Genomic DNA, 19,875 nt, shown 5'->3' on the forward strand with positions numbered 1-19,875 from the left:
AACTCACTTGGTAGCCCAGGCTGGCCTCGAACTCACAGAGATCCGCCTGGCTCTGCCTCCCGAGTGCTGGGATTAAAGGCGTGCGCCACCACCGCCCGGCCAGAATGGAAGTCTTTTGTCATCCCTTCTTCAGAAGTTAGCTTCGGCTCTGACACCTACATGTCTATGAAACGTTAATCCTAGAAGTGTCTGATGTTCTCGGGTTTCCGCATAGATCACTGCTACAGATCTGGAAATGGTGGCAGCCCGAAGAAACGCTTCCAGAGTTGGGATGCAATGGGAGGGCTGAAGTTTTGACTCGATGAAAAGTTAGAACTTTTTTTTTTTTTTTTTTTGGTTTTTCGAGACAGGGTTTCTCTGTGTAGCTTTGCGCCGAAAAGTTAGAACTTTTGAGACTTCCAAAAACGAGGAAAGAAGATGACGGTCGAGCTTGTGAGCTAGGCGCTACGGGGAGGGTAGGTTTGCAGCCTGTGAGGTGACTCCCGGACAGACGAGGCTACTCACAAATATCTGGGAAGTGGTTGTAAATGTGGGTGACAGCGTTGAGAGACAGATTTCTAGGATAACTCACAGGTCTTGAACGCAGTCAATAAATACAATCACTTCTATACTTCACTTAAGCGCCCTGAACTTGCGCAATGGCGTCACCGGATTGTAAACCCCACCCAACTCAACTCTGCGCCTGCGCAGCGCGCGTGCGTACTACCCCTGCTGCCGCCGCGCCCTTCTCCGGGCGTCTGGATTCCCTTCCTCGCGGCCCCGCCCAGGCGGCTGCCCGTGACCTGCCTGGGCGCAGGGAGCGGAAAGTCGGAAAGGGTGAGGGGAGTCCAGTTCGTCATGGGGCTGTTTGGAAAAACCCAGGAGAAGCCTCCCAAAGAGCTGGTAAGGGCGGACGACCGGGGAGCCTGCGCGCTGGGCAGCGGAGCTGGGGACGAGGCGGCCGCGCTCGCAGGCTGGCCCCTATTTCCGGGGCCTTCCACTCGGTCGAGGGGCCGAGGGAAGAGTTGAGGAGCGGGCTGTGAGGAAGAGCGCGCGTTCGCTGCTCGGCGCCCGACCAGGGTGCGAAGGGCCAGTTTCGGAACGCCTCGGCCTCGCCCCCGGGCGCTGAGGCGAGACGCAGCCGGGCCCTGAGAAACCACTCCCCCCTGTGCGCGGTGGTACGGGCCGCCCGGAACCTTTCTCACGCACAGGCCCCGCCCCCGTACACCGGGGACCACCCGGAGGACCTGCCCCGGACCGGAAGGTTGTGTACGTTGAACCGGGTCAGGAACCCTAGAAGGTGCAGGCAGGCGCCTGCAGTGTAGGTGCTTCGTTCACCTCTAGGTACAGGGAAGACCGACTTGTGTTTGTTTCAGAGGCGCAGTAGTTCTGCCGGGACCCTACCCATAAGAATGCTGCCGAAAATAGTTCTGGACCTGCTCAGAACTCTTAGGTCTGCCTATAAATTGAGTTATTCTGAGAATCAGCCTATGTTTGAGTCCTACTTTTCAGACATCTTGGCACCGTGACCTCGAGAAACTTGTCCGAGCCTGTCGAATAGTGCTCCTGCAATAACCGACCATTAAAAGATGTGAAGTTTGAGCTGGTAGTGGTAGTGAAAGCTAAGTACATACCCAGCCTTGTTACTCACACACCAGCAGCAGCAGCAATAGCAGCACCCGAGCATGTTAGACTTGTGGGGTCCCATTACAGACCTACTGAATCAGAGTTTGAATCCTGACTACCCCCAGTGGTTAGGATATGCCCTGATGTTTGAGAAGCATAGTTTCTCCAGCACTCAAAACTTGTCCCTCACGTCCTTCAGTAGTTGACTTTACCTGTTCAGGTACGGAAGGCTCATTCATCAGCTCTGCCATTTTTCTGGTGCGTGTTCTGTTTCTTAAATGTTACTCTACTGGAACAGAAACTGATATCGCGTTCTTAGCAATTACATTTATCATTTAAAATAACGAAAATGTTATATAAGTAACGCACATCAGGCATAAATTTAAATAGTCATGATACTGTTTTCTTTAGACTCTATCTTAGTTGATGGATGACAAAGCTAAGTCCACACCCTAGTAATTTGTATACTCAAGAAGAGTATATTCAATTTACAAATTCTGCAAAGTAGGCAGCTACATAATGTTCTAAGGTGAAACTGAGTGCTCATCTAGTTTAAGCTCCACAAATTCAATTTTATACCGCTGAGAAAAATGTAACAGGTGAGTGCTCTTAATAAAAGGTTTTAAGAGGTGCAGTGGGGCATGCTCGTAGTTCAGCTACTTGGATGGCTGGGGATGGAATATTCCTGAAGGCAAGAGTTTGAGGCCAGACTGGGCAGTTACTCAGAAAGCAAAGATTTTAGGGAAAAGTCTGGGTGTTGTAGAGTTCCTGAGATAATACCGTGCATTTTTAAAAAATGTAATCCCTGCATTAAAAAAATAACATTGTAAATATAAAGGCCATCGAGTTGGTTGGTCTTCATTTTGCATGGTCTGTGTCTTGTGCTTAGCTTTTTTTCTCCGTGTCATTTTTTTATGAAATGGAAGTTGGATGTAAACTTAATGAGATCCAAGTTAAACAATTTTAGCAAGAATGCCTCCCAAGGAAGCTGTGAACTTCATACTAAATGATGTTAAAAATAAGTTCGGGGTGGAAACCAAAGTGACCACCACTTCAGCTGAAGTTTGCTGTGTCTGGACAAGGCAAACCTCATTCTTATCCTGGTGTGCTCGGAGGATGGAACCCACAGAGACAAGAAGTGCTTTGTTTTTATTCTAACTCGGGTGGTCACTGTGTCTTTTTCCACACTGCCTGGGGGCTGACTCACAGTCTTAGGCAGTTGGCTAGACCGGAAAGAATTGACTTACAGGAAATGAAGGAAGAAGGGGAAAGGGGTCCCTGCTCCAGCTAATTCCTGGAATGCAGCGGGAGGCCTTTGTGTAAACAAAGATTTTACCTGCTCTGTGTGGGGTTGAAACATTTGTATAAAAGACTTAAAAGGTGGGGAAGATGAAAAGATTTGAATTCCATGTTGTAGACACAAGTTTTATAAGTATATGATAGAAAAGACTGATTTTCTATTTGTAGCATGTTACACCAGAAGGCATATGATGAATAGTCTCATTTGATTGGTTTGTAAACAGGGTCATACTGTGTGCTCTGGATGGTTTTTGTCAACTTCACACAAACCTAGACATAACTGGGTGGGGGGAATTGCAATTGGGGAATTGCCTATAGGCAAGTCTGTGTGATATTGTCTTGATTAATGATGGATGTGGGAGGGCCTAGCTCTCTGGGCTGTACCACCCGTGGGAGGTGGTCCTGGATGGTCCTCCATGGCCTCTGTTTTAAGTTCCTTCCTCCAGGTTCCTTGACTTTTCTTCGTGATGCACTACAACTGTAAGCTGAAATGTACCCTTTCCTCCCCAAGTTGCTTTTGGTCATGATGTTTATCACAGTAATAGAAATCCAAACTAAGACATCATGTAACCCAGGCTAGTGATCCTTCTAAATACTGGTATTACAGGTGTGTACCACTGTGCTTGGCTGCTAGTAACTTTAGCCACCTGCCTCAGGTCATGTCAGCCAGATAACCTGTGTTATAGTTTTCCTTTTGTTGCTAGTCAATAAAAGTTTGTGGGAGGCTGTACTTGGATTGAGCATCCGAATTGGACCCATTAGAGTCTACCAAACCAATATAATTTAATCACGGTTTGATTAGTTGTAAGAAATGCTGCAGCCAGTTAATTAACAACTGCTTAGTCACTTTTTTTTTTGGCTTTGTGGGGAATAAAATTATATTGAAGTACATACACACACACACACACACACACACACACACACACACACACGTGTGTGTGTGTGTGTGTGTGTGTGTGTGTGTGTGTGTGTGTGCATGTGTATATGTATCTTTGTTCAGTTCCCACTCCTCACATGGTAGCTCATAACCATCCCTAACTCCAGGTCCAGGGGATCTGATTCCCTCGTCTAAACTCCTTGGTAACCAGGGATACATGTGGTACACAGACATGTAGGCAAAACACCCATACATATAAATATATCTGATTTTTTTCGATAGTTAAATTAATGGTTTTTATTTATTTTTGGTATGTTTATAAGTATCTTCTTCCCATTTGTGATAATTTTCTTTAATTTACAGATTTAGCAAAATAAAAATTTGTAGTTTCGGTTTAAATAAAAATGTCAGCCCTTTCCTTTCTGATTATTGCTTGTGTCTTTTTTTTTTTTTTTTTTTTTTTTTTTTTTTTTTTTTTTTTTTTTAAAGATTTATTTATTTATTATGTATACAGCATGTATCCCTGCAGGCCAGAAGAGGGCAGCAGATCTCATTACAGATGGTTGTGAGCCACCATGTGGGTTCTGGGAATTGAACTCAGGACCTCTGGAAGAGTAGACAGTGCTCTTAACCTCTGAGCCATCTCTCCAGCCCCGCTTGTGTCTTTTAAAACTTAATTTTAAAGATTTACTTTATTTTTTAAGTTAGTTGTGTGTAGGGTGTGACTGTGGGTGAATACATGTGAGTCAGGTGCCTGATGCATTAGGTCTCCTAGAGCTGGAGGGAGTTACATGGGTGCTGGGAATCCTAGGGTCCTAACTACTAGACCAGCTCTCCAGCCCCGTTTCTTGTGTTTTAAGGAATCCTTCCCTAACTTGACATCATGAATGTATTTTCCTCCTCCTATAGACCTGGGCCTTGAAGAGAGGGCTTCATGGTGTGTAATAGGCAAGACTTCTACCACTGAACTGCATCTCCAGCCTTCTAATTATGTCTACTGTAACAATTTTTCATTTCATATTTGTGTTTTCTTTCTTTTTTCTTTAAAGATTTGTTTATTTTATGAGGGCTCTGTGTCTGCATGTATGCAGTGGGCATCAGATCCCTTTACAGGTGGTTGTGAGATGTCACATGGGAATTGAACTCAGGTCCTCTGGAAGAGCAGCCAGTGCTCTTAACCACTGAGCCATCTCTCCAGCCCTCATACTTGTGTTTTCAGTCCACCAGAGTTAACTTGGTGGAACAGGAATTTGGACAGTTGGTTTCTGTGTGCCGTTTGTCTCAGCACTGGTTGTAGGCGATGTCTTCTTGCTGGCTTCAGTTCCCTTCGCCTAGTTTGTGTCTGGGATATAATAGACTTAGTGAATGAATGTGAATAAAGCACTTACCTGATCGCCTGAAACTTTCTGTAGGTTCCTTATGATTTTCACAGTACAGTTTAACTTACTAGTTGATTTTAAAAAATTTATTGCTGCATTCCTTATGTTCTCTTTTACTTATTTAAATACTTTTGATTTGTTAGTAAAATACTATTGAAACTAAGTAAATACTTGTTGAATTTCTTTTTATCTGTTTTGAGTTTTTTCTACTGTATCTGTACAGTCGTGAGACTTGTTTGATACATTTTACTGAGCTCCTGGTCTTGGACTATGTTTCTTAACCCTAAAAGAATATTAGAATCATCTGGATACATGTAAAATGCCAAGTGTCAGTGGGCTGCCTCAGTTCAGTTAAATTGGTATTTTTTATTTATACACAAATATTCACAATAGCCAAAGGTAACAGCAAACTCAGATGGTCATCAGTAGATGAAGAGGGAAGAAACAAGGGTGTAGTGGGTACATAAAATGGGATGAAAGTGAGACATAAAAAAGATTGACATACGCATATATGCCACAACATGGGTGAACCTTGAAATGAAAAGAAAGATCTGGAACCAGAGGTCACACATTGTATGAATACTTTTATGTGAAATATTCAGAATAACCAATTCTGTAAAAACAAAGCAAATTATTGTTTGCCAAGGAATTGGTGAATGGGAAGATAAAGGGTTATTTAAGGTGCGTACGTGTTCCAAGGTGATGAAAAAGATTTAGGGGTTGATGGCAAGTTGCACTAAATTTCACCACCAGTTATATACTTGAATCTGATTAATTGCGTATTATATGAATTTCACTTAAAATGTACATAAACCTAACCTGATTAATAGTTTTAAAATTGTGTTAAGCTTACAGTTTTATTTATGTTTTTAGTGTGTGTGTGTGTAGTGTGTAGATGCCACTCCTGTGCATATTGCAGAAGAGAGTGTCAGGTGTCTTGTTTTGTCACTTTTCTGCCTGGAGACTAAACCTAAAAGCTCATTAAACCTGAAGCCCACCATTTTGGCCAGGTTGGCTTGGCCAGTGAACTCCAGGGCCCACTGGTCTCTGTCCCAGCATGGGGTTGTAAGCACTCATGGTCATTCCTGCCTTGGCCAGTGAACTCCAGGCCCACTAGTCTCTGTCCCAGCATTGGGGTTGTGAGCACTCATGGTCATGCCTGGCTTGGCCAGTGAACTCCAGGCCCACTGGTCTCTGTCCCAGCATTGGGGTTGTGAGCACTCATGGTCATGCCTGGCTTGGCCAGTGAACTCCAGGCCCACTAGTCTCTGTCCCAGCATTGGGGTTGTGAGCACTCATGGTCATGCCTGCCTTGGCCAGTGAACTCCAGGCCCACTAGTCTCTGTCCCAGCATTGGGGTTGTGAGCACTCATGGTCATGCCTGGCTTGGCCAGTGAACTCCAGGCCCACTGGTCTCTGTCCCAGCATTGGGGTTGTGAGCACTCATGGTCATGCCTGGCTTGGCCAGTGAACTCCAGGCCCACTAGTCTCTGTCCCAGCATTGGGGTTGTGAGCACTCATGGTCATGCCTGGTTTGGCCAGTGAACTCCAGGCCCACTAGTCTCTGTCCCAGCATTGGGGTTGTGAGCACTCATGGTCATGCCTGGCTTGGCCAGTGAACTCCAGGCCCACTGGTCTCTGTCCCAGCATTGGGGTTGTGAGCACTCATGGTCATGCCTGGCTTGGCCAGTGAACTCCAGGCCCACTGGTCTCTGTCCCAGCATTGGGGTTGTGAGCACTCATGGTCATGCCTGGCTCTAAAGTGCTGACACGGTTCTTTCAATGGCGTCATTGCTGTTGTAAATATTTTGGAGATTTTGGTAAGTAATTATTAAATGTTAAGCTTGAAATTTAATGGAAATAATTCATGTATCTGTGGATGAATGTAATGGTTCAGTGTTCTATTCCTCTAGAATTAATATAGAATTTTTTTTATTAGACTTAAGTACTGAAAAACTTTTGAGTAAGTGGCTCATAATGGAAGGGCATTGAAGGAGCAGTGTCACTCAATTCTCTGAGTATATGTGCTCAAAAGCACACAACAGTTTAATAGAACTTAATTTTTAATTTACTTTTAAATAAAATAACTTTTAATGATCCATAAGCTGACACCTCAGATTTTTCCTCAGTATTTTTGAAAAAAATTGAAGAATTGGAACAGTTCACTTTCATGAGAATGTGCTAGTTATTAGAGTTACCTACACTACTATCTCTAGTTGGCCACATTTAGTGCCTCAGAGGTTATAACCTGATAGGAAGAAAAATAACACATAAAAAGATGAGTTCTTGGGGCTTGAGAGATGGCTCAGTGGTTAAGAGCACTGAACTGGATGCTCTTCCAGAGGACCCGGGTTCAATTCCCAGCACCCACATGGCAGCTCACAACTGTCTGTAACTCCAGTTTCAGGGGACCCGACACCCATGGCAAAACATGAATGCATATAAAATAAAAATAAATTTTAAAAAATGAGTTCTCAGTACACAGATAGAGTAGTTTATAAAATAATTATGTGTAAAAGATGAAAATCTTCAGCTGTCCTAAGACTGTCTTTGCCTATGCACCTTGTGAAAAACCCTTGTATACCGCAGAGTCGTCTGTAAAGTGTCCTTCTTCCCTGCCAGCCTTTGAACAAGTTTCCAGTGTCTGCGTACTGTTAATAAGAGTTGGTCCCTAAAACCAAAATGGACCTAAAGGTCTTCTTCAAAATTGAAAACCAAAAAAAAAAAAAACAAAAAAATTGTATTTAAACTCAATGTAGAATTCCTAAAAATGTGCAAAATTTGCTCGGAGTGTTTGCTTCTCTGATAATTGCCTATCTCAAATTTTCCCCAGGTCAATGAATGGTCATTGAAGATCAGGAAGGAAATGAGAGTTGTTGACAGGCAAATAAGAGGTAAGTTGCTACTTTATGTTTCCTTTTTATACTCCAATGCTGCTTTTCATTTCAGCACATAAAAGTAAGCTTATGTGTACATTATAAGACACAGTTTATTCCCATACTGATTCTGTGTATTCTCATTATTTTGTTTCCTAATTCTATATTAGTATAGAAAGGGTAATGATTGAAATAGACTATATTGTAAGAGCAAAAGAAAGCTCTTGGTGTTTGTAAACAAAAGTCTTTTATGAGTTTTAATTAAATAAATTAGGCATAAGACGACAATGCAATTTCATTATCTCTGCTCTGCCTGTTTCAACATAACTTTAAATTGGGAACAATACATTTCTAAATAAAAGTTACTTTTTTTAGTACCATTTGAAATTAAAGTGAATGGCCAAGAAATGGTAATGCTTAAGTTTTTTTTTAAGTTTTATATATTTTGACAATTTCATACATATAAGCAATGAGTATTGATTATACCCACCCTCAGATCCCCCTCCCATCCCCCTCAGGCAGTCCATGTCATCTTCCCCCACTTCATATTCATATCTACACTTCCACACCCATTGTAATCCATGGAGTCTAGTTAGTACTGTCTTTTGGTATGCTGACTGACTTTGTTGGCTTGACCTTGTGTAGGTCTGTGTAGGCATCCACAGCTGTAGTGTGTAGATGTAACAGTCTTTTTTAAGTAAGAAACACAGAGCCAAATGCAGAATTAAAAGCCCAAGAGGTCAGAGCAATAGCTAAGAGTTAAAAACTCTTTCTTACCCTTCACTGCCGCTGCTGTCCTTCCCCTCAACAAGAGACCTACTTCCAGTGTATCTGTCTTTTTATTGACTTTCTGTTCTGCCTTCTCATTGGTTGTAAACCCAATCACATGACCTCATCACTGCCTGTCTTTATAGACCTCCAGGTCTTCTATGGTTGGTATTGAGATTAAAGGCGTGTGTCTCCATGCTGGCTGTATCCTTGAACACACAGAGATCCGCATAGCTTTGCCTCCCAAGTGCTGGGATTAAAGGCGTGCGCCGCCACCACCGCCTGGCTTCTGCTATGGCTTGCTATTAGCTCTGACCCCCAGGAAACTTTATTTATTAACATACAAATAAAATCACATTTCAGTACAAATAAAATATCACCATAGTAGTGAGTTTATGCGTGCTATGGCCATGTCAAGTCCAGAAGACAACATTTTACAGTACTCCTCCATATGCTTACATTCTTTCCACCCCTTCTGAGATGTTCCCTGAGCTTTGGATGGGATGTTGATATAGCTGTCCCATTTAGGGCTGAACACTTGAAGTCATTTATTCTCAGCACTTTCACTAGTTTTGAGTCCCAAGTTATAAGGCCAAGGTAGAGGGCAGCACTAATCTCTCAACATGATCATTTAGCAAGCTGTCAGTAGGAGGTTACACTGTAGGGCCTAGACATCCTAAGTCATAGACCTTTGACCAGGTTTAAAGTACTAAATAAGAATTTCCTCCTGTGGATCAGATGTCCAGTCCAACCCGAAAGCTACTGGTTGCCCCAGTATCCTTCATGCATTGTTAAAGTAGTGACTATCTCTGGCCTGGCACGTCAGTATTGGAGTATGCAGGGTTTGCTGCTAGAAAAGGACATTGAGGACTTCCTTTGCCCCACAATGCCTGCATAGCACTTTCTAGCACTTCAAGTTAGCCAGTAGGGAGGAAGCTTTCAGGTCAGTTCCAGCCTGACTCCTCTGTGTTTTGTAACCAGAATATGTCATGCGTCAGCAGTAAGAGCTTACCATCTAGTTCTGGCAGGCGGCCAGAAGTTAGCCGGTGTTGTTTTTAGTGCTTCTGGGGTCTTCCAGTTACCACAGGCAAGCCTAGCACTGAAATTTTTATTTACTAATCCATGTCTTCTGGGAGAAGTATTATTCATCCATGCCTGCTATATACATTTAAATGCCTTAAAAAATTTTGTTGTTGGTGCTGGAGAGATGGCTCAGCGGTTAAGAGCACTCACTGCCTGCTCTTCCAGAGGTCCTGAGTTCAATTCCCAGCAACCACATGGTGGCTCACAACCATCTGTAATGAGATCTGGTGCCCTCTTCTGGCCTGCAGACAGAACACTGTATACATAATAAATAAATTTAAAAAAAATTGTTGTTGTTGTTGTTGTTTTTTAAGACAGGGTTTTTATAGAGCCCTACCTGGCCTCAGACTCACAGATCACCTGTCTCTGCCTTCCAAGTGCTGGGATCAAAGGCCTGCCTCAGCCCTGGGTAGTAGTGGATTTCCCTAAGGGTTTTTATAGCCTTAGTTTTGGCTAATCCCTCCCCCTCCTGCTCTATCCTTTCTTAATATTCCCTTGCCTCTACTCTTATATCATAGGGGTTCTATTATCCTCTTCCTCCTTAAAGGATTTTTTTAAAACACCTTCATGAATAGAAAAGATTAAAACCAGGCAAGTGTCCCAGTATTACAGTATCACAGCTTTAAAAAAGAATTAGAGATGAGAATTCTATTTAGCTGTGGTGATCCATTTTAGTCTTACACTTCTACTTCAATAGTCAATGAAAGTTTGAACAAGATAGCTATGAACCAACCGCTTTCCACCTGGACAGATGACTGTCTATTGAGAAAAGAAACAGAAAGAGAACCCTCAGAGTCCTGTCTTTCTGTCTAGAGATACTTTCTTGAATGGGGTGTATGGGAGGGATTCCAGAAAGAGGATGGTGGTCTCACTGAGCTGAAGACTTGGAGATGGAGTGAACGAGGCTAAAATATGTTGTTCAGACTAATAGAGAAAAGGAATATAACCAGGGAGAGAACTCCAGATAGCTCCTTGGGATCTGAGTGTGTGGCTGAACACTGATCTGTGCTTATTTAGAGTGATATTTGCAGAGGCTGGACAAAGAATGATTAATGGGAACAGAACAACTACCAGGAAGTTTGAAGCTGAGCAATTCCCACAGCTAACAAAGGGTTGGGAGCAAAGACAGTAAAGAGACCTTGTGAAAATCTGGGATACTCAGTATCGACTGGAGAAGGGCCACGTTTAGTATTAAGGTAAATGTAAGTGCACCATATGAGGAAAACTTATGAGCAGGGCTTGAAGTTGATCTGCAAGTGACTTAGCTGCCAGTCAAAATAAAACTTAATACTCTTTGAAGAACAGTGAGGCATTCTCTATGACAAGAATCCAGTGAAAAGGCCACTGCAGGGAAGCAGAAAAATGACCCACATGGGTAAAATAAATAAAGTAGACAATAAAAATAGACAAAAAAGCAATTAAGCAAGAAAGGATAGGATATATGCTGAAGAATTTAAAACAAAGCCATAAACAAAATGACCTAAATAGAAGATGCAGAAAAGAAAATGTAACTCTTAAGATAAAGGAAAACTTACTAAATTGACACAACAGCAGATTAGACACTATAAAAAGGAAGATCAGCCGGGCGGTGGTGGCGCACGCCTTTAATCCCAGCACTCGGGAGGCAGAGCCAGGCGGATCTCTGAGTTCGAGGCCAGCCTGGGCTACCAAGTGAGTTCCAGGAAAGGCGCAAAGCTACACAGAGAAACCCTGTCTCGAAAAAACAAAAAAAAAAACAAAAGGAAGATCAAAGAAATTCAAGATAACACGAGCTATCCAAACTCTGCTACAAAAAAACCAAACCAACAGAGCTACTGTGACCTGTGTCTATGTAGTGAGTTCCAGAACAGCCAGGGCTATGTAGAGAGGCCCTGTCTCAAACAGCAACACCAAAAATAAAAATAAGTACCCCATACAATGGGAGAAAATATTTGTAAATCATATATATATCTCCTAAAGTATACAGAGAATTCCTAAAACTCAAAACTGTTCAGAAATAGGGAAAGTCCTTGAAGAGACATTTCTCCAAGGAGACTATATACCACTGAGAAACCACTTAAGATCATTAGTCATTAAGGAACTGTAAGGCACTGGGCAGTGGTGGTGCACGCCTTTAATCCCGGCACTTGGGAGGCAGAAGCAGGTGGATCTCTGAGTTCAAGACCAGCCTGGTCTACAGAGCGAGATCTAGGACAGGCCCCAAAACTACACAGAGAAACCCTGTCTCGAAAAACCAAAACAAAACCAAAAAAAAGGAACTGTAAGGCAACCACAATGAGATATGTACTACTGCATACCTAATAGGTAACTGTTCTAAAAAAACAAAACCAAACCAGAAAACAGCAAGTGTTGGCAAGGATTTGGTGAAATTAGAACTCTGATATGCCGTTAATAGGAAAATAAAACAGTGCAACCACTTTGGAAAATACAGAGTAGGTCCTGAGGAAATTAAAAATAGGATTATCAGGTCTGGCATGGTGGCACCTTTAATCCAAGCACTTGGGATGTACAGGAGTTTGAGACCAGTCTACATAGAGAGTTCAGGATAGATAGCCAGGGTTACATAGAGACCCTGTGCCCACCCCCCACCCCTCAACCCCCACCTCCCAAAAAAAGAATTGCCATATGGCCCAACAATTCTTCTTTTGAGTATATACACAAACAACTGAAGGCCAGATCTTGAAGAGATATTTATAAATAAATATCTCTGACAGAATTAGTCATACTAGCTGAAGTTTTTATAAGATTTTTAAAAAAAATACGCATGTTACATAGCAGAAAATATTTACATGCTATATTGTGGATAAAAAGAGAATATATGCTAAGTAAAATCAGAAAAGTACTAATGTTGCTCTATTCCACATTCACAAGGTAGCTAAAAACAATCACTTTATAAGATGGTAGAATGCTGCTTGCCAGGACTAGGAAGAGAGGAGAGTGTGGTTTCTGGTTAACAGATGTGTGTCCTGAGAATGGAAGGTACTGATGGTTATACAGCCATGTGAATGTCCTTATACTATTTTGTTGAGAGCTGGACCGATGGGCTCAGGCTTTCCCAGAGGCCCTCATAGTATGGAAAAGGAACACAGCCCCTTCTCAAAGCCAGGAACATGTGTGGCTGAACCAATCATAGCCTGGGGCCAGGGCCTTGGGAGCTTTTTCCTGAGGCCTTGATGTATAGAGAAGGAACAGAGCTACTTCTCTAAAACCAGGAAGTGGCAGAGCTGGTAATGGCTTGGGACTAGGACCTTGGGGGAGCTTGGTTTCAGATCCTGAGAAACCAATTCTTTCCACTGCAAGGGACTATTGTTATCATTCCCAAGGCCATGTGTGCTCTGTCTGTAATGTTCTTGAGATACCCCATGTTCCCTTGGTGTAACATTAATTAGCTTCTTGCGGACGTCCCACTGTATGATAGTTTCTGCTGACTCTGTTTCATTTCTCCCTTAAAGTAGTATGTAAGTTGCTGTACTTTAAGCTTGCTTGGCTTAAGACATAGCTTGTACAAGACGTCCTAATCACAAACTTTATTATATTCTCTATCTTCTATCTTTATCTTCTGATCTCCTAGTCCTCTCTCTCAGGACCCTGTCACTGAAGAATGACCAGAGCATTATTTAATTGTACAATTGAGAATGGTTAAGATGGTAATAGTGTTACATCTGTTTTGCCACAGTTTTTAAAATCCAAAAGTTTTTACTCGTTATAAAGCATGTAATAGTACAGACTTGTCTAAACTCTAGTTGATGCTGATACAGTGCTCTAATGTGTTCAGATTTTCCTCACGTTACAGATTTTTTATAACAATTATTGCTCTAATACTTGTAGGAAAGCTGCATACTGATTGTCTGAATTAGCTCTGGGATGCATGTACAGTACATTCTAAAGCTCCTTAGTATAGATGGGTAACAAGCAATGTTAGAGCGGACTCACAAAAGGGTTTTAAGAAGTTTTCCAGGTACAATAGGATTATACTACTGTTTCTTGTCAAACTATGTTAGTCTTCTTCCAGGAAATAATAAATACCCATACATTATTTTTATTTCCTTTATATCCTGTGATAATTTTTTGTGTGTGTGTGTTTTTTTTTTTTATTTGTATTTTTATTTTGCAATACAGTTCAGTTCTACATATCAGCCACGGATTCCCTTGTTCTCCCCCCTCCGGCCCCCCTCACCTTCCCCCCAGCCCATCCCCCATTCCCACCTCCTCCAGGGCAAAGCCTCCCTCGTGGACTGAGATCAACCTGGTAGACTCAGTCCAGGTAGGTCCAGTCCCCTCTTCCCAGGCCGAGTCAAGCGATCCTGCATAGGCCCCAGGTTTCAAACAGCCAACTCATGCAATGAGCACAGGACCTGGTCCCACTGCCTGGATGCCTCCCAAACAGACCTGTGATAATTTTTTACTTAGAGACATTTAGATTATAATAAAAACAGTCTGAGTGCTACCAAGCCTGATTCCCCACCCTCCCCCTCCCCCCGGCCACGCTTGTGTGTGTGTGTGTGTGTGTGTGTGTGTGTGTGTGTGTGTGTGTGTTTGCATACATGTATGTGGGTGACTGAAGACTCCAAAAGAGGGTGTCAGATTCCTTAGAGCTGAACTTAGAGGCATTCTGAGCTCCCTGCTGTAGGTCCTGGGGTCTGTACTCTGGTTTTAAGGTTGAAAAGCAAGTACTTAATTGCAGAAACACCTTTCTAGCCCCTACCCATGGTTTTTGATGTTCTATTCTAAATTTAGATATCCAAAGAGAAGAAGAGAAAGTAAAACGGTCTGTGAAAGATGCAGCCAAGAAGGGCCAAAAGGATGTCTGTGTGGTTCTGGCCAAGGAGATGATCAGGTCAAGGAAGGCTGTGAGCAAGCTCTATGCATCCAAAGCACACATGAACTCTGTGCTCATGGGCATGAAGAACCAGCTTGGTAAGGCCCAGGTACCTGACATCTCCTAATAATGCTGCTGTCATTGTTACTGTTTACACTGGTTTCCTTGCGTAGGAAGAATAGGCTCAAGTCTGGTTTTTGCTAACTAGGGTACTGTACAAAGGTAAAATATAATTGATTTTTTTGCCAATGTTTTTGAAATAATGACAGACTCTCCACAGACGTCTTTGTTTAGAAGGTAGAATGTATTGAGTGTATGTGTTCAGCTGCAGTCTGTACTCCACCCGACACTTGAATGCACTTTATAAAGTGAACATGTGCTCTTGAGTATTCTGTTTAAGATACCATGGCTTCTCACTGCATGTGAGTAAAATTCAGACTCTCAGTTTGATCTTGGAGGTCCTGTGTGCTCTGACCTCATCTTTTCCTTGTCTCCTTTCTTCTCTCTATCCGTCTGTGCTGTTCTTTGTGTTCCTGGAACTGGACCAGCTTATTCTTGTCTTAGAACCTTTATATTTGGTGATCTCTCTGCAAGTACACACTGCCCCCATCTCTTGATGGTCCTTGTCCTACAGGTCTCAATTCAGATGAGGCACACAGTAAAGCCTTTTCTAAAGTGTCTCTCAACAGCACATCATGACAGTGTCTTTAATTTCTTTATTAATTCTCTTTTCTTCCAACAGTCCTGGCTCTTCTGAAACTTACTTTGTAGACCAGGCTGCCTCAAACTCAGAGATCCGCCTGCCTCTACCTCCCAAGTACTGAGATTAAAGGCATGTGCCACCAAGCCTGGCTTCCTTATAACTCTTCTAAGTATTCATTTCTAATGAAATTAACTTGTTTGGTTATTTTTAATTTTTTTTTTTTAACAATGCTAGGAATTGAACATAGAGCCTTGTACTGGCTAGGCAAGTGATATACCACTGAGCTGTATCTCCAGTTCTTTTTTTGTTTGTTTAAATTTTTTGAGTCTCAGTATGCAGCCCTAGATGGCCTGGAACTCACATAGATCCATTTACCTCTGCTTCCTGAGTGCTGGAATTGAAGGCGTGCGCCACATGCCCAGCATTCTCTTATTCTTTTTTTTTTTTTTTTTTTTTTTTTTTTCGTTTTTCGAGACAGGGTTTCTCTGTGTAGCTTTGCGCCTTTCCTGGGACTCGCTTGGTAGCCCAGGCTGGCCTCGAACTCACAGAGATCCACCTGGCTCTGCCTCTCGAGTGCTGGGATTAAAGGCGTGCGCCACCACCGCCCGGCCTCTTATTCTTAATATATACATTGTATCTTCCTATTAGAGCCAGAAACCTGTCTGTCTAACCCATATCTGTAGCTTAGAAAAGGGTGCCTGGTCATGCAATGTCTATGAAGAGCATACCCACAAGCATGCTCGGTGTTAGTGACTGTTGCTCTACGGTATGTAATTGGTTTTCATATATACTCTTAATATTAGACGTGTAGCAGAATCCTTTATTCATTAGTTCACCTTTTAGAGACTTTTATTATCTATTTTTAAAAGATTTATTTATTTAGCTTTCCTTTATGTATATGACTGCATCCATGGCTGTGTACCATGTGCGTGCAGTGACTGCAGAAGAAGGCATCAGATCCAGTGGAACTGGAATTTTATACAGTTGTTAGCTGCCATGTATGTTCTGAGAATCAAACCCAGGTCCTCTGGAATTGCAGCCAGTGCTCTTAACCACTGAGCCATATCTCCATCCCTTTTATTTTATTTTTTGGGGGTGTTTTTTTTTTTTTTTTTTTCCGAGATAGGGTTTCTCTGTGAAGCTTTGTGCCTTTCCTGGATCTTGCTCTGTAGACCAGGCTGGCCTTGAACTCACAGAGATCCGCCTGCCTCTGCCTCCTGAGTGCTGGGATTAAAGGTGTGCGCCACCACTGCCCGGCTTATTTTATTTTTATTTGTGTGTATTCATGTTTATGTATATGCACATACTTGTGGGTGCTGGCAAAGGCCAGAAGAGGGCATTGGAGCCCCTGGAGCTGGAGTTACAGATGGTTGTCAGTCAACTGATGTAGATGATGGGAACAGAGATCCTGTCCTCTGCAAGAGCAGCAGATGCTCTTAACCACTGAACATCTCTCCAGCTGTAGTTAGTAGTTTATTTTTTTCAACTAGTTTTCATATCTTTTTCCCCTTTTCTTTTCCTTCATTTCTCCTACCTCCCAGTTTTGATCTTAGAACTTCGAATCTCAGGAAGCCCTTCAGCACATGCAGACTACATGATATCTCAGTTTAGATCCTTATCTAGCAGGTGTCTGGGTCTAAGTAGTCTGTACTGACTCTGTTTCCAGGTGAGGCTTGCATAACTCATCCAGGTTCAGGCACCTTCACTGCCTATTTTCATTGTAATTACTTCTCATACACATTGGCTGCTTGTTTTTTAGGCATTTGTAAGAGTCTCAGCAATAGTGTGTTATTCCTGTATTAACTGAAGGTTGCAGTTGTGAATAGTACCTTTTGAATCTTGGTCTCTTCCTTGACTGGTTATGTCAGAACTCATTAGGCTTATTTGGAATGTGTCATTTTTGTTAGTGGTGGTTGTTTTTGAGACAGAGTCTTATTGTATACTTAGCTTGGTCTGGAACTCCTGATTTTCCTGCCTCACCCTCCTTGACTGTCTTCCTTTTGTTTCAGTTCAGTACATTTGCTTCTGATTTTCAAGGGTATTTTTGCCTGTTGTGCACATGAAGTGTTGTCATCCTAGAAATTCTAATACTTGGCAGCTAACAGACTCCCATACTTAGAAATAATGGATGAAACTTTTTACTTTAAATTTTGACTCAGAAAATTATATTCTAAATTTGAATCTGCTTTAGGAATCTACACTTTATGTTTTACCAAACTAATTTCTGAGTAGATCAAACATTGAAGATAAAAAATAAATTCACAAAAGCACTAGAAGGAAATATGTTTAAAATGTAAGAAGCTGAAATGGAAAAATCTTTTCAGAGTGAAATATAAAATCTTATAAAGGAAAAGTCTGATAAATGAAGCATAAAACATTTAAAGTTTCTGAACAAGTTCAGAAGTATTCCCCACAAAGCCAAAAGAAAAAGTGACTAAGCAAAAAGCTGCTAAGAATTCAAACTATGCTATTTCATTACAGGGTCTCATGTAGCCAAAGCTGGCCTTGAACTCCTTATGGAGAAGATGACTTTGTACCTCTGTTCTTCCTGTTTCTACTTCCTCTTAAGTACTAGGGTCACAAAAATCTATGTCTGTGGGCCTGGTTTTATGATGCTGGGAGACTGAACTCAGAGTTTCGTGCAACCTCAGCAAGCACCGTACCCATTGGGCCACATCCCTAGCCCCAGATGTACTTTGAAATGAGATAATCACATTCTGTCAAAGGCTCTCAGCATAAAGGTGCTTGCTGCCAAACCTAACAACCCAAGTTTGATCCCTAGGACCTGCATGGTGAATGAAACAACTGACTCCTACAAATTATCCTCCAGCGTGTACACACACACACACACACACACCATGCATGGCATGCCTGCCCCCCTCCCCAGTAAATATTTTTTAAAAAGGTATAGCAACCTAAAGTAGACTCGTGCTGATCATGATGAAATCGACAGAAATGTCTTGGAGTTTGCATTTGCTCATTTCGATATACTTACTAATTGATTCAAATTTTTTGAAAGTCATTTTGGGTACATCAGAATTTAAATATATACCTCCTTTCATAGCAAAACATGCTCTCAAGCATGAAAGTATTTGTTTATAAGAATTGTTAGTTGGACATGTTAGTACAATGCCTATAATCTCAGTACTTGGGAGGTAGAAACAAGTCAGTGAATTCAAGGCCAGCCATTTTCTTTCTTTCTGTTTGTTTTGTTTTGTTTATTTTAAGACAGGGTTTCACAATGTAGCTCTGCCTATCGTAGAACTCACTATGTAGACTAGGCTTGCCTCGAACTCACAGAGATCTGCCTGCCTCTGCCTCCCAAGTGCTGGGATCAAATGCATTTGCCACCACTGCCAGCAAGGCCAGTCATTTTCTTCTGGCAGATTTTCCAAAGGAGTCAAATAATATATTCTTTTTCTTGTGATTTTCCTTTGCGAATTAACAAATTTTAAATCATCTTTCATTATTTTTTATAAACTTGACATATGTGTCTATAGGTCATGTTATAATCATTTGCTTTCATGAGATTTTGACTTCCTTATTTGCATTCTGACTTGGTGCCAAATTTAATCATGGCAGTGTAATGTGAAAAGCAAAGTCCCAGCCAGACATGATAGTGCACACCTTTAATCCCTGCACTTCAGAGGCAGAGGCAGGTGGATCTCAGTTGCAGTTGGAGGCCACTTGGTCTATATAGCCAGTTCCAGGACAACCAAGGCTACATAGTGAGACCGTATTTCAAAATAAGAACAATTTAAAAAAAGTGGAGTCAAGGGGCTGGAGAACTGTTCTTTCAGAAGTCCTGAGTTCAATTCCCAGCAACCACATGGTGGCTCACAACCATCTGTAATGAGATCTGGTGCCCTCTTCTGGCCTGCAGACATACATGCTGTATACATAATAAATAAATAAATCTTAAAAAAGAAAAGAGTGGAGTCTAATCTACTGTATAAATGTTCTTGCCAAGTAAGTTCCATTGAATGCAGTAATTTTCAGTAATCTTAATAGAGAAAAAGTGTCGTCAAACATGCAAGACCTTGTACAGACACATGGTTTTCCAACAGTATCACCTACCTGTAAAATAATAGTTTCAGTGAAGCATCACATGAAATTTAATGTGAATTTGTTTGATTTTGAACTTTCTTGATGTTTCATTTGTTTTGCATTTGATAACTGTACATATTTGTAAATATAAGAAAAATTTATCCAATTAGTAAAATATAGCTATTTAAAGCCAACAATGAAAAGACATTGCTAGTAGGGGAATTGATAGCATTTTTTTCTTTCTTCAGTGAGAGATTGAGTTGATAAATTATGGCATATTCAAGCTTGACGTAGCTCTCTGCCAACAGGAGGATGCTGGGGATGCCATCATAAGAAAGCAAGACTGGCCAGGCGGTAGTGGCACACACTGTAAATCCCAGCACCCGGGAGACAGAGGCAGGGGGATCTCTGTGAGTTCA

At 41.9% G+C, this 19,875-nt stretch overlaps 1 protein-coding gene across 2 annotated transcripts in view; it reads left to right on the top strand.

Moving 5' to 3' along the window:
- Window positions 1-680: 680 nt before the first annotated feature.
- Chmp3 (charged multivesicular body protein 3) overlaps window positions 681-19,875 on the top strand; it is a 32,983-nt gene continuing 13,788 nt past the window's right edge. Inside the window, exons 1-3 of one of the 2 annotated variants that reach the window (XM_052722039.1) lie at window positions 681-882; window positions 7,994-8,054; window positions 14,625-14,804. In XM_052722039.1, coding sequence (XP_052577999.1) covers window positions 838-882; window positions 7,994-8,054; window positions 14,625-14,804 — 286 coding nt within the window. In that variant the 5' untranslated portion in view covers window positions 681-837. Of the gene's footprint in view, window positions 883-1,285; window positions 2,205-7,993; window positions 8,055-14,624; window positions 14,805-19,875 lie in introns of those variants that run through there. The other variant, XM_052722041.1, reaches the window with a different exon arrangement.

This window comes from Peromyscus californicus, unplaced genomic scaffold (assembly GCF_007827085.1).
Source record: "Peromyscus californicus insignis strain IS unplaced genomic scaffold, ASM782708v3 Scaffold_6__1_contigs__length_162567912, whole genome shotgun sequence".
Classification (NCBI taxonomy): domain Eukaryota; kingdom Metazoa; phylum Chordata; class Mammalia; order Rodentia; family Cricetidae; genus Peromyscus; species Peromyscus californicus.